This window comes from Volvox carteri (assembly GCF_000143455.1).
Source record: "Volvox carteri f. nagariensis unplaced genomic scaffold VOLCAscaffold_23, whole genome shotgun sequence".
Classification (NCBI taxonomy): Eukaryota; Viridiplantae; Chlorophyta; class Chlorophyceae; order Chlamydomonadales; family Volvocaceae; genus Volvox; species Volvox carteri.
The window spans coordinates 946,688-972,276 of NW_003307566.1; the positions used below are offsets into that span (position 1 = coordinate 946,688).

The window sequence follows — 25,589 nt, forward strand, 5'->3', positions numbered from 1 at the left end:
GGGTGGTGCATGGCGGGTGGTGCATGGCGGGTGGTGCATGGCGGGTAGCTGCACTGGAGGGGCCCCGTGATCCGCGGCAGCGGTCCGTAGCTGCTTTCCTTCATCTCTCCACATGCCTGCCGTCATTGTCGCCTCTGCATCCACCGAGCACCTACCTGTATGTGCGCCTGCCCGTTGTCTGCCTGCCAGCACCCCTCTGTGCCCGCCCGGATGCCTGTCCTGTATGTATGTGTGTCTTCGGTCTTTTTTGTTTCCACCTCTTGTTTGCCTGGTTTTACCCTACCGGCCTTTCCTCTGTTACCCACTATTGCAGGGGCCCCTGCAGGAAACGCCAGTACCTGCTCCTCAATCACCTTCGCCACCAAAGACACCCCCAGCCAAGCCCATACCGAAGCCCGCTGGGGCTTCCCTCCCTACCTCCTACGCGGTGTCGACCAACGGCCCGTGGAACGGTGCATCCGATCCCACAGTCTTCTCCGCCCCAGCCCCGGTGACCGCATCCAAGCATCGCACTGGTCGCTTCGGCTGCTGCGTGTATAGCGGTCCCCCAGAAAGCGATGCTGGTCTGCTGTCTGCTGATGCCGCCGATCCCGTAACAACAACACCTCAAGTCCTGTCGCCTTTCGCCTCCACGAGGAAGTACACCTCCTTTAATGCGGCTCAGGATGAAATGTGCTTGCCGCCCATTACCGACCAGAACGCCAACGGGGAAGCACCCTGCGCCGGCCGTGTTGGCATCTTCCTCTCGCACATGAGTATGCGTGATAGCTATGTCGCCAAAGGTCATTGCCACCGTAAGCTGGGGCTATGGAGGACGTTCGGTCTGATGTTGGCCGCGCTGTGGGGCTGGGCGGTGAGCATCGCCAAGGCACCGCGGCCCTTATACCAGCAGTGCAAGGAGGACTCTAAATTCGCGTTGTTTGCGGCGACCCGCATTGACAAATGGTTCAGCATCATCAGCATCACTCTGTATACGGTTGCCATTTCCGTGCTGCTCGTGATTGAAGTACGGGTGGGCGACCATAAGATGATGCTGGGGGATGCGCCGGGCAACATGTGAGTTCAAGTGGAGGCTGCGGCAAGGATGGAGGGAGGTATGAGAGGAGGAGGAGGATGCAAGGCAGAGGAGGGTAGCGCAGGAAGAAGCACGCAGCAAGGAGGGGGGGAGGAGGGGTATAGCGCGCGAAGACGTAAGCAGTGGGATGGACTAGGGGGACTTGTGGGAACGAATTCTGGTGAGGAAGTTTTGGGATGGTGAGGGTCAAGGATCAAAGTAACGATGACGGAATGAACGAGTTTCGACTTTCGTTGCAGGCGGTTGTATAATGCTCGGTAAAGTAAAGTAAAGCAAAGCAAAATTGCTGTAATATACAGCTGCGTAAATGCGTAGACGTTTGATGTATACATAAAACGGTCGGTAACCGACCGGTTAGCTATTAAGTTATTGCGACGACGACGCGCCAATTATGTCGCTGCTGGGCCGCTGAGGTTTCGATGTTGAAGAGATAATCATACGGTGCACTTGCGGAAATGTATGGTGATGGCTGGTTGCGCCTATGTACGCGGCTGCGCGGGGATTTGAAGTACGCGGTATTTGCTTATGCAGTTCGTTCCTGGTCTTCCATTTTTACTTTGAGAAGCCACTTGCAAACAGCATAGGAATTAACCTCAGGTTCTAGTGTACAAATGCTGGAGTCATTGAAGTGATGCCGAGCTGATGCCTCCCAAAATGCGCACTTCCCGTGAGAAGGCGCTGCCGGAAAGTGATCTCAGGCTAGAACATTATTGTTATGGATGCGGTGGAGGTCTCTAGATGGCGTAGAGGCGCGGATGTGCCAGGCATGGACCGCGGAGGGCGCGCCATTGTGGACTTTGATCGCCTCAAAAACCGTAAGGACCGTAAATTTGGCGCTGAAGCTACCGTCATTACGCTTACACCGTCTGTAATTTACAGCCATTTGGGCGGCTTGACCGTAATAACGGTACCGTAATTACGGAAAACCATCAGACCGTAATACCGTAATTCCCAGCCGGTCGCTTCGGTAGGGTAACCGACATGACGAGATAAACGACCCGGTAACCGACACCGCCGGGAAGCACGACAATGGCAGTGCAGCGGCAATGCAACGTTGGGGGCATGTCGGTGCACGCATGGGTGCTTCCTAAACAGCAGTAGCAGCGGTGGAGGTGGAGGTGGCGGTCGGGGGAAGGAACAGGGGACAGAGAGGAGGGCAGACCCAGCCCAAGGCCAGAAATATGCCGGAGTTAGGGTATATGGTGGTTCTTTTTGCTCGTGGTTTCTCACGACTTGGTGGTTCGCTGCAGGTTCGCACGCGGAGTGCACACATCCAGGCCCTCGTCTGCTGCCTTTAAACCTATCCATATAGCATGGCACAGTGGCTCCGGGCACGGCCGATAGGTGTACGGATTGCGTGCTGAACAGTGCACTACTTTCTTTATTTTGCTTTGGGAAAATCACCTTTCTGGAACCTTTACCTTTGCTAAGTGAGTTATTAGTTAAAAGATGGGCGGAAAGGAGTAGTAGTATTTACAGTGGAGCCTGACTCAAGAACAGCTGTTCGGAACAGCTCGTGCGTGTGCAACACGCCCTAACAAGGGCCAACAGCACAGCACTGTGGGCCTTACACTGTCAAGCATACTAGCTTGCCTCCTTGGCGAAATAGTCTCAGTGAACACACAGTTGACGCCAGAAAACGACATAATACAACATAGTTGCTGGTGTCGGAAAAGAGACGTTTTGGAACCTGCTTGTGCGCAAAAAAATTAACAGCGTTTCCATCTTCTTGCAATCAATATTGAAGCTAAGTAAGGTACATACCTTAGGATGGCCAAACAAACCTGCTTTCTGAATGCATCTCATCGAAACGCTTGTAACCTGTTGAAATGAAACAGGTTTGTCGCGATGAATCCTTTTGCGTGACGGGATGTCCAACCCTGTAGCGTCATCCAAGCTATAAATTTCTCCTTCGTAAATTTCATCCTTAGTTTCTGATCTATGGTCGCGAACCTCACGTCAGATGTGCATTGTACGTAACCCGTAGATTCCACTGCGGCTCCGCTCCATCCCTTCCAAGAGCACACCGTTTGCACACAGCCCTTACGTGGCCTGGCCATTTCCTGACGTGCCTCTTTCGTGTTCGCTACAAGTGGCGCCGAATGCCATCGCCACAGCTGTTTTCACGAACCTACCCTTCTGCGACATGGCGCATTCGTCCTCACTCTTGCTGGCTGATGGCCAATAAGGATACACACGCTTGGCGGAGCCCCTCACCATCGTGGCCCCCGGTCGCAGGCCGTGCCCAGGTCTCCGCATAAAAGTGTTAGACAGAGAGATGACTTTGCTTAGGGCTGACTTGGCCGTGATAAGGGAACCCGTTGACACCTCTTCCGGACTTTGCTGCCGCATACTGTGGAACCCTGAAACCCTAAGGTAACACACCACCGGCCTCATGCAACTTCCTCGTCATGTGCGTCTACGCGCGCGCGGGCATGTTTAGTAGCACACTGGTGGACCGCAAGAACAGGGCAAGGCAGGTGCTAAGGGCAGGTGGGAAGGGCAGGTGCTAAGGGCGCGTGTGTGTGTTGTGTGTGTGTTGTGTGTGTGTTCTTATATGTGTTCTTATGTGTGTTCTTATGTGTGTGTGCGCGCGCGTGATGTGTGCCAACTGGGTTGCCTTTGAGCGCAAGCGATTCCCCACTTGGGTCACGAACCCAACGACGCATCACTTTCCCGGTACACACACCAACGGATGTTGCTGCATGAGCCGACCCTTCCCATAGCCACGTCCTCTAGCTCATAGCAAAGCCAACCTGCGCGGCAGCGCTTCTCAGCCCCCATGCAAATAGATGCGCGCACGGCATAGCTAGGTGCATGCACGGTGCACGCATGCACAGCATAGCTGCATGCACGGAAGGTAAGTTACGGCAATAACTTTAATGGCTAGAGCAGGTACGGCAAGGACCAATGATGGGGCCAGAGACGAGCAGGCCACAGGCGTGAGAAATGCAAAATGTGTGATAATGTGCGAAGGGCGGTGTGCTTCACAGCTCAAAGCTTTCGACATCCATTCCCGATCGGCGGCACCGCAAGCAGACGCCGCTCTTGGAGCACCCCAAATTTGATCGGATCTTGCCCTAAGGAACACGAAAGGCAGGCGTTATTAGGTTTGGTAGGTATTTCCGGTGAAAACGCGGCGAGCGTGCATGGCGCGTCTGCTAGGTGTTTCCGGCTGGTGACGGGAAACACCTAGCACCACACACTTGACTGCTCTTTCACCCGTAATATCCTCTGATGGGATTGTATCATGCAGTGATATAAATAGGGCTCAAAACTTTCTTAGGGATAACTGGGGCCGTTGTAAAATTATCAGGAGCATGGACTCAAGGCTCCGAAGGAGTTCAGACCACACCTGACGGAATACTCGCATGCCTAAAGGTCGCACTTATTGGATGCATCTTGGCCTGGAATGCCGACTGACCTCAGCTGTTCGTCGAAAAGGGTTGGGATGAGACGGAACACTAACGGATCAAGGGGGCTGCCGGGGGTCCCATGGTGTCAAGGAACAGCCTTTTCGGGCAGAGGTGGCAGGTAGAATATTTTGATTTATGGCGGTTGAGAGTGGTCCTCACAAGCTCTTGTTTCATGCGGAACATCTCAAGGCCCCACAAAACAGACATGAGAGTACTGCACACATGCTTTCAATAACATCTGGTGGTTTCATTTAAAGTCATCATCTGGCTTCCTTCCCGTAGCAGAATGGTGCAAGCCCTAAGGCGGCATTTGTTTGATGGTCGTTGCAGTACGAATTGCTGACCGTTCCATGTGATACTGGGGCTTTACCGGCAAGGGCCACGCCTTGCAGTACACACAAAACTACTTTAGGTTAACTCATTTTGGCCAGACAATGGGCATGTGCAAATCCTGAATGTCATTGAGGCTTTTGGGATGCCGAGGATTAATGGAGACCTGGAGGAGAGCTATTGCAGAGAGATATTAAGTTCGTTTAACTGATATAAATATTGATACGTCGTCCAATCGGATGAGGCTTCGAACTGGACTGACCATGTTGGTACCACGCGCAAACTGAAAACCTTTTGGCTCTTCAGCCTATGATACAGACGCATAGCGTTTCGGATAGAATAAAACACCATGCAAAATGGGCTTAGGCAGGCAGACGTTTCCTTTTACCGATACATGGTTATAGGGCCTGGATTGTTTTGGAGCAGCTGGCTCGAAGATTGACTCTAACAAGGACCAGGCACTATCGGCAGCTCGCTTTGGCACTGAGGTGGCTCGAAGCTTTCGGCGCTGCGGGCCGGCGGAAGTCGACTGTAACATAACAGCAGTACCTGAGCCACCATGAGCGAACATCTCAGCCGAAGCAGCAGCTTCTCCAGCGTTGGCAGCGGAGCTAACTCTGTGGCGAGCGATGCCCGGTCCATGTAAGCTAGAGTAGCTGGGGAGCGTACGGCCGCTGTCCCTGTACCGACAACCCTGAAACTTGCTTTCCTAGCAAGTCATCTCAGGCCAGACGACATGCAGAGTTGAAAATTTGACGTTAAGCTAAATTTCGACGCGTATGCTGTGAGGTCTTACATCAGCTGGTCCATAACCATGATTGCAGGGCTGGTGGTGGCGGAGGGGATGTTGGTGCAAATGACCTCCTTGAACAAAATCAGACAGTGCAGGCGGCCGTCTTCGGCGTGCTCTACACCTTGGCGAAGGAGAAACTGGATAGGTCAAAGCGGTTTGCCGTGGCAAGGCTCGCGCTCGACTTCTTGCAGTGTTTTATCCTCATTGTCAACCCCGCATATGGTAAGCATCCTCTCCCCATACTCCAGACTGACCTGTTTCCTGTGCTGAAGCCTTGAAGCCTTGTGTTCCAGGCTGGTCTATCGACACTGGCGCGTGGTACTGGAAAGCCGTGAAATGGGTTCACTTCAGCAACCCTATCGTATCCAAGGTGCGGCCTTCTCCGGAATTAGAAAAACATTCCACGGCGAAAAGGGCCTTTGAGCCGCATGCCGCAAGCACCTCCGGGCAGCGGCCCTGGAGCCCATGGTTAGTATGGTTGGACTGTGCTGCATGCGAAAAAGCGCCGATGTGCCGCTTGGACCTGTTTCCCCCGCGTTTCACACGCGCACAGAAGCGGCACGCGCCAGTACACCTGATTTAAAATCCTTTTGTGGCCGTCGTTACAACTCCTGCGCCCTGATCCCCTGCGGCGCGGCGCCCGCTGCCCTCTCCAAAACTGCGCAGGGTTACCATTTCTTCGTCAGTATCCTTTACTCCCTGGCTGCAGCTTTGGCAGTCAGCGTCGTTTTGTGCGTATGGGTCGGGTGGTGCTTTAAAAACGACCGCTTTCCTTACGTCTGGTGAGTACATATATGCCGAAGTGCATGGCTGTGCATGTAGCGCGAAGCTGAGGAAGACCAGCCGGAAACCAGGTGTCACAGCTATAAGCTCAGACAGAAACGCAGGAGAGCGCTACAACATGGGTGCTCCATGCAGGGGATGGGCAAACGGGCAACAGGGAAGCATCGGGGCCCGGACAGGACCGAAATTTGAATGACCCAGATGAGTTTCGATCTTGCATCATGTACACATCGCTTTACGAGACCTCCGAGGAAAGGCCCCCAAAGGGCTGCTGTGCTGACACCATCTGGGCCAAGTTTTACGGAACGAATGCCGCCACGCAACTGATGAAAACACACCGCTAGGATTCACCCCCGCGTCTTGAGGTCCTTCCTGACCGAGGAGAGAGGGACGATTCAGTGCATTTTCTTCTGTAATGCCGTCGTGTAATATAGAAATACAAGCAGTGCAAGATCTGCTGTGTAAGCGCGACTCCTTGATGACATCTCGCCGTCAACTTTTTTCGACCACCCTAGCAGCCCAGGACACCTGGCCCCACCGCAGTATCCGAACAGAACAAGACGCGCCAGCAGCAGCTCCCACACAACCCACAACCCGCAACCGACCGCCGCCCGTTGGCCTAAAACCCTAAAAGCCGCTAGCAACAGCCCAAGCGAACTATCATCCCCCAGCTACAACCCTGTTGGACTTGCTGTAGTGCCCGGTTGGGCTACTACTATAACGTCCGCCGCTTCGCGGCAGGCGACCGCGCGCAATGGCAGCGATTCGATTCGATGCGATACGTGGAGATAAAGGGATACGGCATTCGTAGCCATTTTAGCCAAAATGCATACAGAAAAGCCCGGTGCTTATGGGGGGTTATGTGGGTGGGTGAGTGAGTGGGTGGAGTCGAGCGGCCGCTGACTCGGCAGGGAGGCAGCGAGCCTCCCCGCAGGTCAAAGAGGATCGAATGTCAGTTTAATCAGTTTAAACACGCCATGCATGCGTATCTGCCGTGTTACTCACGCCGCCTCCTTTGCAAGTTCGCACACCAAGCACTACATGGCAGTGTGTGTCGTTACATCGAAAGACAGCGTCGTATGCTTACCTGCTTATGCCTTAATACGTGTGATGATAAGTCTTGCGTGTGATGTCGTCACAACTGGTTCCCTCGTCTGTCCTAGTAGAATTTTGCCGTGCCGTGTAATTGAATGCTAACAGATTTTGTGTTTTTTCGGGTCTAAGAAAACACCTTTGATTTCCGCAGGCCCATAAAGATGCTTCGCATCGTGGTCGCGACGTTCTTCGTGGTCTTTTATGTGGGCTCTCTCGCCATCTTTATGGTGGCGTTGAGCTGCCGCTGGTTCGACCCAGATCACAACAAACGATTTCACCTTCGCGCCTTTCCCGAAGTTGGTGAGCACTGCTAAATGCTGAGTATGTAATTGTGTTGGGAAGGGCGCGTTGGAGGGGAGTGTTAGAATGACGGTGAGTTAGCAGCGTGTAATGACCTGCAGCACTGGGCGAGTTGCGGCCGGTAGCGGAAAACGCTGAAGCCGCAAGCGCCATGCCAATGCCACAACATGCTACAACATGCTACAGTCCGTGTACGGTAACAACTGGGAAAAGGGTTGTGGAAAAGTCCCCTGGCGATCGATAGGTTGGGGGTGTGGCGGGGGAAGAGGAGGCTTTCGGCTTTACGGGTTTTGGTGTCGTGCAGCTCAGACATTCGCCGTCTTGAATGAGCGACGGCTCAGGGCTACGTGGGCGCAAGCCAGTACGGGTCCATTGGGTTTCAATACGGGTCAGGCTACGTGGGCGCAAGCCAGTACGGGTCCATTGGGCTTCAGAAGCGAGATACGACAGGCAGGCATTGCCGCAGCACCCGGGGAAAACAGCACAGGTTTGAACAGGTTCGAGCGTTCCTGGCACCATCCAAAGCCGCAGTGTGTAAAGCACAGCCCTTGCCGGTGCCAACCGTCCTGTCAGCATGCGGCTCTCTTGCGCCGCTCCCGCAGTCTGGCGCCCACTTTGGGCTGGGCTAGGTCTGGCCATGGCTGGTTTTAGAGAACAGTAAAAACCGCCAACTTGCGTCCCTTCCCTCTTTTTCCTTTCTCCACAGAGTGTCTGAGCATGCCCCATTTGGTACACGGCGCCGTGGCGCTGGGCTGCTCCGTCGTCTTTTGCTTCATAGCCTTTGCGATGACTGTGGCGGACTTTGAGATGAATCCCGCCAGCCGCCGGTGGCTGTCGGCACCGCACGCGAGGGTGGAGGTCCGGGGCCTAATGGTCAAAACCGTCATGACGGTCACGGTGGCGGTCTTGTCAGGCCTGATGCGTGTGCAGGCCGTTATCCTGAGCTCGTCGGCGGCGTTTCTTTTCTGGTCTTACGTGCGATGGGTGAGTGTCTGGAAACGGCGGCGCATTCGTCGTTCAGTGATTTTGAATGGGATGTGCGCGAAGATCGAATCGGGAAACTGGTGAATGGATTTGTGTGTGGTATTTTGGCGGTGACAGGGCATGGCGTTGCGAAGAATCAGCGCCGCAGCGGACGTGTGTCATACACAGTATGGGTTAAAGAATGGTTGTGCATGTGTGGGTGCATGAATGGGTTTAGGAATAAAGTCACAGCCAGGGAGGAATTGAATTGAATTGCAGCGGGGGCATGTGTACGAGGGTTGCATACGAGGGGTGGTTGGCGCGGAAAAAACGGCTTCTTCTGCCTCTCTCGGTCACGGCCTTGTGGCGCTGGTGCGGGGAACCACTGGTGTCATTTCCATGGGGTTGATGGGAAAACGCTGGGGCTCGGGTCCAATTTTTCCAAAAGGAACTTCTGGTCATTCCAGTGCATTCCTGGCATTGGCACTGACAGATGCCAGGGCTTGCAAACAGTTTAAGTAGACTGCTGTAAGGGCATCACTCACTCCACAGCGGCAAGCACTGGAAGCCGTAGGTGGTCATAATGATATGTTTGCATGCGCGGCGCGCTGGCCGGGTGATGACCACCGGGGTTTTTTAATGAAGAGCTTCTACGCACGAGAAGAGCAAAGCAGGGGTTTCGGGAGAGATTGGCTTGCCAGGGAACCGGCTCAAATGTGCGAATGCGTGCCATGTTGTGTGCTGGAGGATGGTCCGGGTTGATGAGGGCCTGGGCCGCGGGTAAGGCTGCGGTAGCTGAGTGCGCGGTCGGGGCGGCGTGTTACCGCGTTACCCAGGACCGTACATCCAAGTACCATGGGCAAGGGGCACAAATTCTGAACCGCGACATATGGTAGCCTGCGTATCGCTCCTGGTGATGAGTGCGTGCTGGGCCCTGTGGCCTTCCCACGACGCATATTAGAGAATCGCGCACGTGATGACGGGCCGCCGAGCATGCTTCGGGCTACCATTCCCGAGCGCCGCACTTTGGCTTTTGACGCTCGCCGTGCGATTTTTTACCCATGCATTTCTGCACGTTCCGTCATACATACCGAATGTCGCTCTGCTTCGCCTGCTGCTGTTTGTACTGTAGGAACCACACTTTATCGAATGGATCAACCATGTGCGAGCTGGGCTGTACGCCATGGTCAGCTGGGCTGGTTTGATGCTGCTGGCTATCACCTTCAGCCCGCATCGCCGCGATGAACACTACCAGTAAGCACAACACACATAAGGCATCGCGCACTGTGGGCCGCCGGGCCCTCGGTTTTGTTGCCCGCATTGGTTTTGCCCCCGTTGACCCTTGCATTTGCCCGCTTGCGTCCTCATGGCGCATCTGCCGACTGAGCCCACATGGGACTCTCGCAGCTTGTGATGTTGGCACTGGGCTGGAGCGGCGGTTATGAGCTGCCCGGTTTATCTTGCCGCTTCGCTATTCGTCGCCCTTGCCAATGGCATGGAGTTTTGAGGCAATGAGCTTTGCGGGTTCGGTGGGGGGGGGGGGAAAGAAGAGTCACCCGATGGGTATACCTCCCAGATTGGCGCCGGTGGCGCACCACTACTTCCTTAAGACCACAGCCAAATAAAAATTACAAGTTACAAGTTCCCCACAAGTGCGGAGATGTCCGTAAAAGCCGGGGGGCCATGGACGAAATTAAAGCACCTTGGAATGGTCATTTTCAATCGCAAAGGAAGCCGCACCATGCAACCCGAAATGATTACCGTCGCCCACACACCGCACCGACTGGCATCCCTTTTTCTGCTCGTGTACGACTCGGTTATATCCCGTACATCAGCTCACCCATGCGCCCAATATGTGCATGTGCATGTGCGTGTTGGAGCTTTTGCGTTGCGTACATGTACCCCGCCGCCCCCTTGCCGCCTGCACAACCCCGGAACGTATGTGTGCTCTGTCGTGGCGTCAGGTCCAAGCTGACCACCATCATGGTGGCCGGATTGTTGCCGGCGCTGGGAGCCGGCTTCCTTATCTCCTTCATCCGCCTGCGATTCAGCGTCAAGCACGCGATTCGGTCGTTCTGGTAAGGATGGACACCCCGGAGAAGGCAATGAAGCAAAGGGGGGCCCGGGGGGGAAGGCGCAGGGCACGTAGCTGCAATATCATCGAGCCGTCAGCGCATGTTGCCTATGCCTCTCGCGCCCGCCCCTGCCCTTAGTATTCTTCAACTGCGACATCACCAGAGGGTATTGGAAGAAATTGACGTCTATACAGTGCATGCGTGTGCATGGCATGCATTCCAGAGGCATGGAGCATCGCACGCCTGCTACTTCTAGCGCTTCTGGCACATTGGACGTGCGTCGCGTTGGTGCCGGAAAAGATCTGCCACGTGCGGAGTTTCGTCAGTGCATCGTTTTACAGCTGCTTGGCCTGTGCAGCTCCCATCGCGCCGCGTTACTGCGCCGCTCTGCCGCTGCTGCTGCCGCTGCTGCTGCTGCTGCTGCTGCTGCTGCCATAACTTCTCCGGGGTGTACCCCCTGCACGCGTTTACCCCTCCCCACCCCCCCCCGCACAGTCACATCGACCCGAACAAGTCCCGTCTGAAGGACATCTACCGCTTCACGGACGCCAGGGAGGTGGAGATTGTGTCGCGCGTGTGTCGCAAGTGGACAGAGGACGACGTGCTGGATTCGGATGCGGTGAAGCTGTCGGAGACCATCATCAAGGTGCGTGGTGTGGATCGCCACCTACTACTACCTACTCGCCTGTCGAGGAATTGAAATGACGCGTCTTTCCTGCACCGGGCTGCGAAGCATTAAGCGTTACGCCCTATTTGAAAATCATTGCTGAATCTTTGGGGGCGGCTCTTTAGTATGATCATGTTAGCTTGCTAGGGGCGTGTATATGCATCCCTGTCAATCCTTACGAGTACGCTTTGAGCACACATGTACACACATGTACACACAAACGCGCATGCCGTGGCGGGCAACCATGACCAGCCAAACAATATGTGATCCGCGGTGACGATGGTGGGAGCAGCGGCGCGGTGCAGCGATATATAGTGCTGGGATAATAGTGTGCTGCGGTAATAGTGCAGCTGATGTGGGTTGTGTAGCGGCTATGGGTCCTTACAGCGCAGCAGCAGCAGCAGCAGCCAATGGCGTCCCCCGCGGCGGTCGACTGCGCGGCATTCCCGTGTGGGAATGCTGCTCCATGCTGTTGGAAAGTGACCGACAGCACCTCATAAAATACAGTACCAGTGAAATGGTGACAGCACAGTAATAGGACCCGGGGGAGGGGGGTTCCGTGGTGCTTTGCCGAGTCTAAAACACATGCATGGGCAACATGTAGGCCTACATGTAGGCCAACATGTAGGCCAACATGCATTTCCTTGGAACACGTGCAGGTGGGGCGGGTGGGGCGCAAGGAGTCCTTGTGTTCACACATCATCATGCCCAGGGGGCTCCTGGGCACTGCATTATTATGGGAGGTGTTTGGGGGAAGGTGTGAACAAAACATCGCTCCGGACGCTCCGGTCACCTGCCGCCACAGCTGCCAAGCTGTGGCCTGAACCTGTACGCGGGTCTTGAGTGTTTCCCTTGCCTTTCCCCTCCCTCCATTCTGTGTGTGCTGTGCGTTACGCCGCGTCGTCGGCTCGTACAGGTCGGCCTGTCGCAGTTCCACGACGATGTGTTCCTGACCATCACGTACTCGAACTTCTTGATCGAGGTTCAGAACAACTACCAGTCTGGTGTGACGCAGCTGCAGCAAGCCAAGAAACTTGAGCCGTCCATCAGCGACCGCTTTGCCATTTTCGTGCGCGAGCAAGAGCACAAGCAAAAGGCGCAGAGCCAGAGCAGTGGAGAGAGCGCTGTGGATCTGGTGTCTTACGTTGAGTTCCAACGCAACTATCGGTACGTGTGCCGAACAGGTCGGGTCGGGTCGGGAGGGTCGGGTCGGGTCGGGAGGGGACGGAGTGCGTGGGAAAAAAATGGTAATTGCGGCTGATCGCAGCTGCCGGTGGACCAGGGAGGTTTGAAGCCGGAAAGGGGTGCAAAAGTTATTTATTTTTTGACAGGCAAGGCTGGCCTGCCGACACGACGTTTGGCACATGTGTTTGATCTGGCTTTGTATTTGTTCGGTTCTGGTTTGAGCGTTTGGCTCTGGTTTGTGTTTTCTTTACCTGGCTTGCGGTACAGCTTTAAGAGTATAGTCTCTTGTGTTACTTGCGGTTTTGCGTTCTTGTTTTCGGCACTGACCTTTCTCAGGCTGCTGCTGCGCGCACACAAGGGCGCGCTGTACGCGACGAGGCACTTTTGGAAGCAGCTGCTTCACCATGACGTCTCTTTCAATGCACTGGCGCGCGCTTTCCGCCAAATTGAGGTATCCAAGACCAAGGCCGACCGCACGTATAAGATGGTGCTTGACAGGTGGGGTTGGCGCGCGCGAGCCGGCGCGGAGGCAGGCTGGCTGCCGGATTGGGTCCCTGCACGAACGGACAACATTCGGCGCCAACCCGCGCCGGCTTCTTCATGTTATCTTTCTTCTTCCCCGTTGTCGCCTTCGCGTATTTGCTCCCCCTTGAATCTATTCTGCGTAGCCGTAGCCATACTGTGCTGCCAAGGCTCCTCTTGCGCTATATGCCATTGCGTTGCGCTTTGGCCACACGCTTGCAGCCACAGACGAAAATGCACACTTCCGCCGTGTCAGGAATGCGCACTAGCTCGATCATCACGGACCGCGTTCCCGTCCTGCATGGACCCGCTGCGTTGACCGTAACCTTCTCGTAACCACCCGTGCTGGTTTGAAGCGCAGGTACCCTAGCAGCGTCAAGTTGCTACGCAGCTACGGGCGTTTCCTGGAGGAGGTCAAAAACGACCCATGGACCGCAGCAAAGTACTACAGGTGTGTGTGTATATATGTATTCGTGTCGGTGAGAGTGCGTGTTGTGTTGCGGGGAGGGCGACCATCAGAAGCTGACCAGGAAAGGAGTTGGGCCGCCGTCGATCCGGCAGATTCCGTTGGATGCCAGTGGTGGGTGCGGAACCTGAGCGATTCATTGAGAAGTTGACTAGGGTGACTAGATGAGGGTGCCCCGAAACACGGGGGAAGGCAGGGTTTCGCCGGGTAGCGGCCACGGGTTGAAGATATGGCCCCCTGTCCCACACCTTTAAGAGGCTGACCGGGAATGGAGGAGAGCAGCACCGTGACGTATGCAGCACCTGCCTTTGCAAAAGCCTTTGCCAGGTCAACCACCCACGACGGCTCTTGAGGTCTCCACGTTGCTCTTTGAGTCGTGTTGCTTCCGCCGCCGACTCGCTGCGTGCATCGGCGACTTCTGTTGTTGGCAAATTCAAGTTTTTCTTCACGCTTTTCTTTTCCTCTCCCTCCCATTCTCACTTCTCTCGCTTTCTCCCCTTGTCCGGACTCCCTTCCTTACTTCCCTTTTTACCTCCCCCTCCCCTAGCGAGGCGGACAAGGTGGAGGAGCAGCAGGAGAATGCCGCAAACGACGCCATGCTGAGCGATGCCGTGGGCGACGGCGACCCGTCATCTATGCTGGCACAGGTGCGTCTTGCTTGGCGCCGGTAGACAAACCTGCCATTTCATAAAAAAAAAAAACCATCTCCAAAACGACGGGTATAACACTTGACCAGCCGTCAGTCTGGCATGGGACTTCTACTTATGTGTGCGGTTTTGGAATTAAAGATAGAATATGTGCGTGTGTGTTACCCCTGGGTTGTTGCGTTGCCCAGAGAGGTGTAACGAGTGCCCATATGAGTGCCAGAATATAAAGGCAAGAGGCACATCCGCTGCCCAGCTCCTCCCTGTAACAAAGAACAGCTGGCATCGGGATGCGTCGTAAGGCCTGGAACCCGTGCCGACGGCTATCTTGCTACTCTGCACAATCTGCATACCTGCAAATGCAAGCGTGCTCTCTTGACTGTCCGATTGGGTCGTACATCGTACATCGTACATCTGATCGATCATGGGCAGCCTCCCTTTCTATCCTGCCTTGCGTGTTTTAAGTTTTTGTAGCAGCATTCGAATTCGGAGGTTTGGGTTTTTTGTTTGCCGGGCAGCATGCGTTCATGCGTGTTTTGCCGGCTTCAACTTACTTTTCTACCTTTCTTCCGCCGGTCTCCCGCGCGCAGGTGGATGAGAAGAACAACGCCGTGGCGGTGATCAACGCGGTGGGCATCATCCAGATGGCGAATAAGCCGCTCATGAAGCTGTTTGGCTACAAGAAGGGAGAGTTGGAGGGCAAGAACATTTCCATACTCATGCCGCAGCCGTTTAGCCAGCGCCACAACGGGTACCTGCGGAACTACACTACCACGGGTGAGCAGGCGGGCCGCGGGTTTCTCAAGGCCAATCATGTTTTGACACCGGAGTCGCCTGGAGGGTTGGGTGGGTGGGGGGCTGTAGCACAGGCCAAAGCTGGAAAGCACGAGACACGAAAGACATGTCGCACGTCGCAACACATGCGTATTCATACCCTAGTTTTTGTATTCTCCAGGACCTAGGCTTCATTTTGTTCCCGCCTTTCTTAGTCAGGCAAATGTCGGTTCCATTTTCGTCTCTGCTTGTGCCTGACTCTCTAAGAAACCCCCCGGGCCCCCTGCCCGGTGGTCGCAGGCAAGGCCAAGATCCTGGACACCGTTCGGGAGGTGGTGGCCATCCACAAAGACCGGTTCGTCTTCCCGCTCAAGATTGCGGTCACCAAGGTGTCGGGCACCGGCGCTGACAGGTGCGAGTTGCGCATCCCGCGGCCGGCTACCGCGTCATCGTATATCCACGATGCCCCTCCTCCAAGCAACCTGTGTTAGGCGACCTTCTACCCCATTCCCCTCTCTTTCCCGCGCGCGCGCGTCCGCTCCTCGTCTGCCTCATACACAACAGCTGGTCTACAAACAGCTGGTCACCAGCCTGTCGCGTTCTGCGCGGGCACCCCGCGGGAGCTGCGAACGAGCTGTCACTCGTGCCGTTGCAACCAACCACCAGCTATTGGCTGGGCACCGTAGTGGCTCGCACGCACGCGGCCGTGCCTGCGTGCGTGCGTGTGCTCAACTGCGACCGATGTCTTATCCGCAATATAATCGATGTGTTGTACCGCCCTGTCCGTCTCCCTTGGGTGTGCGTGTGTGCCATGCCCAGCCTGTTCATGGGCGTGCTTAAGCCGGCCGAGGACGACCCTACCACGGTGCACGCCTGGATGATGACCCAGGGCACCATCCTGTGTGTCGACCAGCGCTTCAGTGACTGGTTTGGCCGCAGCCCCAGCGAGGTTGTGGGCCGCCCATTTAACACGCTGGCCACAGAGCAGGTAACGCGTGGTGTGATGGCGTGGTGCAGTTTGCAGTCCGATTTGGCTCTGATCTCTTCTGGGGTTGGGGACAGGGCATGAAGACGTCTTTACTGAAGTAGTGCAAGAATGTGGCCACAATGCGGACTGCAAACGGCCTGTTCGCGTGTGCCACACTGCCGCTGAGGCTGCTGACGGGATTTGTCCCGTGCTGATTGTGTCGTTGCTAACCGTGTTGCTTTTGTTGTTGTTGTTCTTGCTGTTGTTGTAGTAGTGGTGGTAGCGGTGGTGGTGGCGATGGTGCTGACTCTGCTATTGCCCTTTTGTGTGCAAACGCAAAAAAAGCAAAGTCAGTTTTTTAACTCTGCTAATGCCCTTATGTGCGTTTGCGCGGGCCGCGGCCGCGGCGGCGGCGACTTGCGCTGGCTACAGGACGTGCTCATCAAGCTGTTGGACCTGGCCAATGCCTCAACGGAAGCAGAGTTTCAGGAGGGACGAGTCAGCAGCGAGCAGGTGCATCTGCTGCACAAGTACACGGAGCCGGTGGCGTGCAGACTCAAGGTGCGCATGGGGGCCGCCCTCGTGCCCCGCGGTTGTGCCTTTGTGGCATCGGCAACGGTTTTTCCTTCCTACAGTCTCTCCTACCCTCCGGGAGAGCAACGGCGCCCGGAGATGGTTATATTCCGGAGTTGTCTGGGATATCGACTGGCATGTGTGTGTGTGTGTGTGTTGCATGGTCGTGGGTGCGTTCACCGTCGTGGGTGCGTTCACCGCTCAAGGGCTGCCAGATCGCCTATAAGCACCATCCTACCTCGCACTTCAGGCAAAGCAAGTGATAAAGGATGCTAACGACCGAAGGGAACGGCATGTGACAACCGCAACTGCGCTTTTGCGCTTGTATGCAATTGCTCGAGTTCTTGGGTTGTCGTTTGTTGGGTTGGGTTGACGTGAACCCGGCCTTCCTTTTGCCAAGCGCGCATTTGTTCGCTGCCAAAACTATTCCTGTGCCTCAATCCTCGCCCAAAGCATTCTTACCATTCTTACCATTCCCCTGCCATTCAATGCGCACACTTATTGCATTTTGCAGACTAAGCCAACCTTCCCCATGTCCCGCAGCCCCAGTTGCCCTTTCCTTGCATCCATTCCCCGCACTCATCTCGCCCGCGCTTCTCGCCCTCGCGTTGCTCAGATTACGCTAGGTGGCACGGACAGCCAGCGCATTTTTGTGGTGCACGTCAAGCGCGTGCGTAATGACCAGACCAACATGATGGTGACGGACCATAAGGGCCGCATCATGTACATGAACACCGACCTGGCCACGGCGCTGGGTTACACGCCCAAGCAGGTATGAGCCACGGCGAGCAATGGACGTGTTGGGGGTCAGGAACAAGACGCGCGCGTGGCGGCGACCTCCTCCGGATGCAATTTTGATAGATTTACAAGTGCAATTCAGCTCAATTTTGTCCTGTGTGGTCAAGGCGGCTGCCTAGTTTGTCCCTTTTTATCCCTTACTGTCCGTGCGGACTTCTTACGAAGGAGGTCATCCAAGCTTGGCTTCCTCGCGACATCGCTCGGGAAACTCACGTCTGGCCGGCATCGCCGTTCATCTACTTGGCCGTAAAACACCTCTCCTCCCCCGTGCATGTTTCAAACACCGCAGGCGGTCAAGATGGATATCAGCCAGCTCATGAGCCCGCCGTACTCACAGCTGCACTACAAATACATGAAGGAGCCGCCCGCCAAGGTGCCGCTGCAGAGCTGCAGGTGCGACTACCGGCCTGGGGCCAAGGATCCGTTTGCATTCCGCTCCCCCTCAACGCCGCTGCATGCGTGGCCTCGAGCACCCGGGGTTATCTCTACCGCGACCCTGTTGCTAACTCTGCTCCGTGAAGTCACCACGTGGCCCTTTTTCAGCGCACATTCAAATGCCTCCTGGACACCTTGCGCCTGTCACACGCAACCTGCCCGCGTTTCTCAATCTCCGCACACCTTTCCTACCGTGCTGGCCTGTCGCAAGCGGTTTTCCCTCATCACACTGTGCTGGCCTCGTTTCTCAGCGCAGCTTTATAGCGCACGTGTCCGCCTGTTGTGGGTGGCAAACTTCATGGAGCATTTCAGCCATGTTGCCTTGGCTCGCATTGCCGCTCAGCTCATTGGCTCCGATTCCGCAGGAACGCGGCCACAGTGGTGATGCTGGATGCAAAGAAGCAACCGCACCCCGTCAAGCCCCACCTGTCCATCCGCGAGGAGAATGACGTCATCACGCACGTAGTCAACGTGGAGTTTTCCTCATGGGAGCGGGGCTTGGACGAGCGCCGTCTGTCGCTCATGGTGGACGAGGCGGGCGTGGTGAGTTAGCCAGGGCGGCGCCGTGTGGCAGCTCTGCTCTTCCACTCAGTGGAGTGGGGGACAGACTGCGGCGCGTGGACGGCCGCAGTTTGCAGCTGTGCATAATGACATCCTTTTTTCCAGTATGCCACGTGTTTTGTTTTGCTTTGGTTTATGCTTGCGTTCTTGTTCCGCACGGAGCGTTCGGGGCCTGCAAGCCTGGGGGCCCTTACCTTGGCCCTGTGAGCTGTGAACTGGTCCAGCCTGGTCTAGCCAACTGTCTGAAGCTTTCTTCCACGTATCCCCCCCCCTCCGTGCGTGTGTCGCAGATCCAATCCACGTCCGAAACTCCGATGGGTGTCTTTGGCATCAAGCCGGCTTCCATGGTGGGGCACAGCATTGCTGAGTACGTAGATACGCTGTCGCCGCTTCGCAGCCAGTTGCCCGACATCCTCAAGAAGATGATGGCCATGGTGCGTATCGATTGTATGCTAATGCGCTGATACAGGCGACTCCGGCGCGCTGGTGCTAGTGCTGGTGCTGGTGCTGCGGCGGCTGCTGTTGCAGGCTGCGGCGGGCAACACGGTCGGCCGACGCGCTGCAGCCGCGTTTCCAATTGCCTTTTATTGCACGTCGTCGCTTGCGTCCGCACACCGAACATGTTTTCCACGCACGTGTGCAAGGAATGCGAATGGTACACATGCAGGATTGTTCGGCACCACCTGCACCACCTAAATCTCGAGCTTCCTAAGAGCCCAGTTGACCTGCCACACGTTATTTTTCCCCTTGTGCGTGTTTTTATGATATCCATCTATTTCGGACAGCCTCACGCCCTTGGGCCTTTGCGGCCTTTCAGAGCTCCATGTATGATACATCTTTTGTTACACCTTTTGAGGGTAACACAACTCCAGAGGGTGTGACACACGCGCATATGCGTCCTCATTATAGATATCATGCCTGTTTTGAGATGTAAATTTGCCTTCACGGTTGCAGCAAGCCGAAAAGCCTGGCTACACGTGGCGTGTGGGCGTGCACCCGCCGGTGGACGAGGTGGCGCTGGCGAGCGCCAGTGCTGTGGCTCAGGCCATCCTGGCCAAGAACACGCGGCCCGCGCTGATGGGCATCGAGGTTAAGCCACCCGCCAACGAGGGCGACCTGCCGGTGCGTTTTTGACCCCGTCCCCCTGCCCTGGCCTTGCACAGGGCCCCCCTGTCCTGTGTGGGTTGCGTAGCCCGCGCCCCCTCATTTTCGCTTCAGCAGCCTCTGCGCTTGCCTGTGCATATTGCCACCTCTTTGAGCTGTGTTTCATTGACGCGGCTCAGCGCCACGGTACCGTAAGGATCTATCGGCACGACCTCGCCGCCCATACGCGTCTCGAATCCCGGATCCCTTTTGGTCTTGCCCGAGATAACTTAGAACTTTCCTGCTGGTTTTCCCGCTGATGATCCACAGACGATCACGGTCAGCCTGTACAAGGCCGACATGGTGACGGGCGTGGTGCTGGTAGACCACAACATGGTGGTAATCAAGCCCAACTGCTGCGTGCTGCACACCACAGGTAGACAGGTTTGATAGGCGCAATGTCGTAAGGGGCCCTGGGAGAGAGAAAAAAAGGGGGGTGACTCCCGCTGAATGGATTGGGACGACTTCCTCTGCTGCACCTGCATTTGGAAGACCGACTTCGGCTCGGAAAAGTCCGTGAAAATGTCCGTGAATCAATTCTTTCTTTTGATTCTTTATTTGTCATGTCCCTTCCTGCAACTGATCCGCTTGCTTTTTTTCTTAGATGATTCTCATTAAGGGCATCTGGCACCTGGCCCGCCGCCGCGGCGCGATCGCTCGCGGTCATTTTAATTACATCGGTTTGGTCAAAACGCGCTTTTGAAAAGACACGCCCCTTGTGTGCTCGTTCACCGCTTCCTTGGCCAGGCCTGTGCTTTGGCGTGTCAAATCAGCTGATGCTGAAGCGCAAGATTTCGCAGTTCCTGGACGTGCCCCACAACGTGCACTCTGAGTGGCTGCTTTCGGATCACAAGGTCAAGGGCGCGATGAAGACCGGCACCACCGGCCGAAAGATCGGCCCCACGCGCGTCATCAGCGGATTCCATGAGGATGGTCAGCCGTTGCAGCTGAGGATGACGGTACGTGGGTCCACAGGCCCATGGCTGTGGCTGCGGGCGCGTCAAAGTTGACCATTTACTCTCGCGACCCGATGTGCGAGCGGCCATCCATTTGCTAACATGAAGCCTGCCGCTCGCCTGTTCGTGTGCCGCGTCGTGAGGTCGCAGCCGTCTGAAAGGTTGTACGCTGGGTGTGTCACATGGTGGGGACTTCCCACCTGCCGCTGCTGTCGGTGGCCGTTTTGACCTAAACTCCCCTGCCGTCACCCCCTGCCACCGTCTCGCTGTGGCGGCTACTACGGTGTCGCAGGCCGTTGCGCACGAGAACAAGCGCGTCAACATCAAGCTCAATTTTGCCTCCTACTGGACCGGCAACACCGAGATCTTCATGCGGACGTTGTCAGGGGAGGGGGGACGCACTCAGGCTCGGCCGATGGAGGGCTTTGCAAACCTAGGCCAGGTAATCATGGAGCGACAACTTGGCTGCCTTCACCCTCCATGCTTTGATAGTTTTCTCTTCTCCTTCTTCTTGTTCTTGTTCTTCTTTCCCTCGGCGTCCCTCGTTGGCATGATTATTGCCACTTTCGTCGCTTTGGTGCTCTGTAAGCCTGTGAACGCCTGCCCTCGCCACGCGTCTTCCACTGCTGTGCCCAGGAGCCCAAAACCATCGGCCGAAGCGGCCGCCGTGTGGTGGTCAACACGTCTGGCAAGGGCGGTGTCAAGTGGGCGGGTGACGCGGGTGCCGATGACGACGAAAAAAGCGTCAAGGGAGGGCGGAAGGAGGCGGCGCTGCCGCACTCACCGACTAACGAGAAGCAGGATGGTGGCGGCGGAGGCGGCAGCGACGACGGCCGAAAGTCCGACGAGGGTGCGTTGTTGGGGGTTGTGGGCGCCTTTTAGGGAGAGCGTCTGCATGGCTGGCGACACACGCAGTGGCAGGAGTGGGGGCGCTTTGACTAGGGTTGGTGGACATGAAGGTATGGTTGAGGGAACACGTGCTTCATAGGATCATCTAAGGGGACCCTGGGAACTGGTCCAGCCGATGCCATACGCCCCCCGCCGTATGAGACGTACATCCGAACAGAACAATTTGGGGTTTAGTAACCACAGCGATGTGAACAGGAGCCCCTGTCGGAACGGCCGAACACCTGTGTCGCGCATGCCGCTCGATGCTGTTCACATGCTGTTGCTGTTCGGAATCCCGTACACTTGTTAAAGTCGGGATTTATTGGTATTTATTGTGTGTTGCGGCTCGCGACTTGTGAACAGGGTCGATGTCCGACAGCGGCAGTGGCGGCAGCGGCGGCGGCGACGACGCGGCGGAGGAAGGCAAGGACAAACTGGACGCCCTGGTCGATCCGGCGGCGAACAACGGCTGGGGCCAGAGCCCTGCGAACGGCTGGGCGCAGGGTGTGGAAGACGATCAGGTGCGTGACTGACGGACGATGGTTCAGTTCTTGTAATTTCCTGTTCTGGCCTAGCAATGTCACTATCAGCCTTTGCAATTTCACTAAGCGCCGAGGCATATGTCGCAGGATTCAAGGCTTTGCGCAGAGGGCTGCACCTCACCAAAGAGTTGTGCTGCGTTGGGGAGCAGCGGCTCCCGCGTGTTGAGGTCCTGCCGCTGGCGGGACGCTTGGCAATCACTGTGCTCAGGCTTTCTTCGCCAACTAAAGTCTTTTAACTCTAAACTCTGTGAAACGGATGCACAGCCAAGCGCTGTAAAACACCGTCATGCGGCGGCCACACTATCACCGCATCCCGCCTCTGTCCCTGCCCTGCCCTGCTGTGACCTCCTCCCACTTCGGATTACGCTCCATGACTTCCTCCCCATTTGATTGCCATTTCTGGTCAGAATGTCTTTGCCTCTCCCATGACTTTGCCTCTCCAACTCTTTTCCTTTCCTTTCCATCCCGTGTGTCTGCTTCCTCAGGCGTCTGGCGTGTCGGGTAGCCAGGTAGACGGCGCGTCGGTGGTATCCGGTAGTGAAGCGGGTGGCTACCAGACCGACTTTAAGCGAGGCCGGCGCTTCAAGAAGCTCATGAAGTTGCTATCGTCGGCCAAGGCCAAGGCCGACCTCACGCGTTACAACCGCCACACCTACATCGTCATGGCAGTGCTGTTGCTCGTGCACGTGGTGTGCTTTGCACTGTTCCTGGTGTTTCTGGAGAACCAGAAGAAGTACGTTACGGAGGTTCACGCGACACAGGTGGGAGAGGGAGGGAAGCAGGACCGGGGGCCCCCAGGCGCGGCGGACGGGACAGCGCCTAAAATCCCACATTGACAAAAGCGCGGCAGGGCGTGGCCACTGTGCCCAGCCTGCGTGCCGTCTCACCTACGGCCATCTTCATCGCCGACGCCGCCGAAGGCGGGATTAGGATGACTGCCCTGCCAGGCCATTTACCCTGTGCTGACAGGGTCATCATCACGAGCCGGCTTACCCTTACGCCTTATCATTAATAGCCCAAAAGGGGGGCTTAGTTGCAGGCAGTGCAGGCGCCACATGCACCCCCGAGAGCAGGTCTGTTTCACGGAAGCCTGGGTGGCCTTTGTGGCTGCTGTGTTCTAAACCTGGCCCGTGGGGACCTCGTCATAACCCGTTAAATAAACTTACAAGTCCTATTTTGACCCCACACCTCCCTGGCCCATACCCCTTTTGGGGGCCGTTCCCATCCGGGGCTTTCGGAGCGTCTTTCCTAACACGCTCGCTGCCCCTGGCTATCCGCCTTGCCAGGACACGTCCACTTATGGACTGGACGTGGCCATCCTTGCGCGCGCTTTGGATAACGTGTATAAGAACCAGGTCAACCCCAACTGGTACACCTGGGACGACCTGCAAACCATCCTGGACGATATGACGTACGCCATTGATCGCATGGAGGAGGGGCATCAGGTGCGTGTGATGAGATGAGCGGAAGATAGATTCGGGCTTGTAAGGCGGGATCAGTTTAGCAGCTTCTGATTTTACTCGTCCTGATTGTACTCTTGTCCGGTGTTTACTTATACGTCTTGACGCTGTGGCAGTCCATGCCGGCATTTGAGCCGGTTGCACGGTTGCGCGCGGAGGTCGACGCGGGCAATGTGATAGCTTAATCAGTGGTGGGCTGTGATGGCAGCAGGAGTCAGGAACTCGGCAGGATTCGGCAGCTGTGGTGCATCCTGCTTTATCCGCATTCTCCCTGTTGCTAAACCGGATTCGTAAGAGGACATGGCAAGCGGTTGAGCGGCCTCCAGCGTTTTGCAAAGCAGCTGCTGTGCAACCCTAGGCTCCGCCTGCCCGCCTGAAAGCTCTCCACTGTTACCAAACACACACACACACACCCGCCTCTCGTCTCTGCAGGGACTGTACCTGGGCTTTGGCAAGCTGCGTCATCTGGGGGACGTGTACGAGCTGGGGGCCATATGGGAAGGGCGTACCTTGAACGACACCACCTACATCGACACGCGGAACCCTTACTTTTTGGTGCGTGCGTGCGTGCGTGCGTTCCTTGAACTTTCTGTAACTGCAAGGTGAAAAGTGGAAAACATAGTGAAAAGGCTGCAGTAAAGGTTCGTTCTCTGGTTCGTTCTCTGGTTGTTTGTCCTTGATGCAAGGAACAGGCAAGGCAGAGATGATCTTTAAATGTGAGGCGGTGCGAAATCGATTCATGCCACGGTACTCTCCATGCTACACGCACAACCTGTTAGCTGCTGCCTGATGATGTGGCAGCTGAGCGTTGACGCCCCCAAGCCCATCTCCTTCTGCAGAGTTCTTGGCCTCCATGTTTCGTTTTCGGTTTCTTACCGCGCCGGGCATCCCTGCCTTAAACCCCTTTCCCGGGCACGCGCGCAGTCGTCCAAGAACAGCTTGTGGCTGATGGGCAACGCCTTCATCGCGGCAGGACGCGAGCTGGTGTCCAACCACATCCGCATAGCCAACGCCACAAACAAAAACTTCTTGCTCAACAGGGATTGGCAGTACATCAACAAGAACGGTGCGTAGGGGAAGAATGGTGCGACGCTAACGAGCAAGGTTTCCCATTGCGTATGTGTATGTGGTGTGTGTGTCTGTGTGTGTCTGTGTGTGTCTGTGTGTGTCTGTGTGTGTCTGTGTGTGTATTACACCTTCTGGCGTTGCGTTACTCTCCGAAGGCGTAACCTGGGGGTCCATACCAGGAGCCCTGAGGGGGCCCAAGGGCCACAGTCTAAGGCTCGTATGTGTGTCGAAGGCTTTGGGTTTCCGGCGCGATGATATACGTCCCCCGGCCCCGGCGTGTGCATCGTCGTGTAAGGACACTGCGCTACTGCCAGCCGGTCGTTTCCCACGTCCCGTAGTCCCGCAACCCTGCCCTTCCATGTACATGGCCCCCTCCGCGTCCCCCACCGCCTGGCCCTTTTTCCCGTTGTGCTCTCCAACCCAACTACCAACTTCCCGTCGTGCTCTCCAACCCAACTACCAACTTCCCGTCGTGCTCTCCAACCCAAATACCAACTTCCCGTCGTGCTCTCCAACCCAAATACCAACTTCCCGTCGTGCTCTCCAACCCAACTACCAACTTCCCGTCGTGCTCTCCAACCCAACTACCAACTTCCCGTCGTGCTCTCCAACCCAAATACCAACTTCCCGTCGTGCTCTCCAACCCAACTACCAACGGCACCCAGGCCCCGCATCCATCGCCAGCGGCTACCGCCTAAGTCTAAACGGCATGGTGCTACGCACATGGGACAGCGTTGGTAAGGTCAACATGCTGGGTATCGGGCTGCTGGTGGCGGAGGGCTGCGTCGTGTGCGGCGCGGCGGCGCTATACATGTGGATTCTGCTCAAGCAAGTGGCGCGCCAGCGATACGGCCTCTACTCGGTCTTCCTGGTCATCCCCACCGGCTTCCTGCGCGCGCTGGCCAGCAAGCATGTGCAGGTGGGACCTTGTAGGTGTTTTTTTGGCATGTATATATGTATGTATGTATGTGTGTGTGTGTGGCACAGATAGGGCGTCAAAAGCGCAAGGACAGCACCATTGTGCGGTTTGCTAGCAATATGGGCTCCGTACAGTTCGGTCTGTAGTCGCATGGCTTCGTCGGGCTTCTTCACGCAGGTTAACCTTGTGCG

At 56.2% G+C, this 25,589-nt stretch overlaps 1 protein-coding gene across 1 annotated transcript in view; it reads left to right on the plus strand.

Moving 5' to 3' along the window:
* The window catches only part of VOLCADRAFT_91916 (uncharacterized protein), a gene marked incomplete at both ends in the record, with an annotated part of 42,728 nt that overhangs the window by 13,390 nt on the left and 3,749 nt on the right, over window positions 1-25,589 (plus strand). The window contains 33 exons of the mRNA XM_002951295.1: window positions 314-1,056; window positions 5,646-5,836; window positions 5,887-5,984; window positions 6,281-6,396; window positions 7,644-7,792; window positions 8,499-8,776; window positions 9,888-10,009; window positions 10,720-10,833; window positions 11,326-11,476; window positions 12,414-12,664; window positions 13,019-13,180; window positions 13,566-13,655; window positions 14,218-14,317; window positions 14,905-15,091; window positions 15,389-15,500; window positions 15,908-16,076; window positions 16,488-16,616; window positions 17,245-17,400; window positions 17,716-17,819; window positions 18,227-18,404; window positions 18,713-18,856; window positions 19,377-19,544; window positions 19,586-19,717; window positions 19,836-19,941; window positions 20,313-20,524; window positions 20,814-20,963; window positions 21,158-21,371; window positions 21,773-21,930; window positions 22,437-22,712; window positions 23,238-23,396; window positions 23,844-23,966; window positions 24,336-24,477; window positions 25,145-25,398. Coding sequence (XP_002951341.1) covers window positions 314-1,056; window positions 5,646-5,836; window positions 5,887-5,984; window positions 6,281-6,396; window positions 7,644-7,792; window positions 8,499-8,776; window positions 9,888-10,009; window positions 10,720-10,833; window positions 11,326-11,476; window positions 12,414-12,664; window positions 13,019-13,180; window positions 13,566-13,655; window positions 14,218-14,317; window positions 14,905-15,091; window positions 15,389-15,500; window positions 15,908-16,076; window positions 16,488-16,616; window positions 17,245-17,400; window positions 17,716-17,819; window positions 18,227-18,404; window positions 18,713-18,856; window positions 19,377-19,544; window positions 19,586-19,717; window positions 19,836-19,941; window positions 20,313-20,524; window positions 20,814-20,963; window positions 21,158-21,371; window positions 21,773-21,930; window positions 22,437-22,712; window positions 23,238-23,396; window positions 23,844-23,966; window positions 24,336-24,477; window positions 25,145-25,398 — 5,838 coding nt within the window. The remainder of the gene's footprint in view (window positions 1-313; window positions 1,057-5,645; window positions 5,837-5,886; window positions 5,985-6,280; window positions 6,397-7,643; window positions 7,793-8,498; window positions 8,777-9,887; window positions 10,010-10,719; window positions 10,834-11,325; window positions 11,477-12,413; window positions 12,665-13,018; window positions 13,181-13,565; window positions 13,656-14,217; window positions 14,318-14,904; window positions 15,092-15,388; window positions 15,501-15,907; window positions 16,077-16,487; window positions 16,617-17,244; window positions 17,401-17,715; window positions 17,820-18,226; window positions 18,405-18,712; window positions 18,857-19,376; window positions 19,545-19,585; window positions 19,718-19,835; window positions 19,942-20,312; window positions 20,525-20,813; window positions 20,964-21,157; window positions 21,372-21,772; window positions 21,931-22,436; window positions 22,713-23,237; window positions 23,397-23,843; window positions 23,967-24,335; window positions 24,478-25,144; window positions 25,399-25,589) is intronic.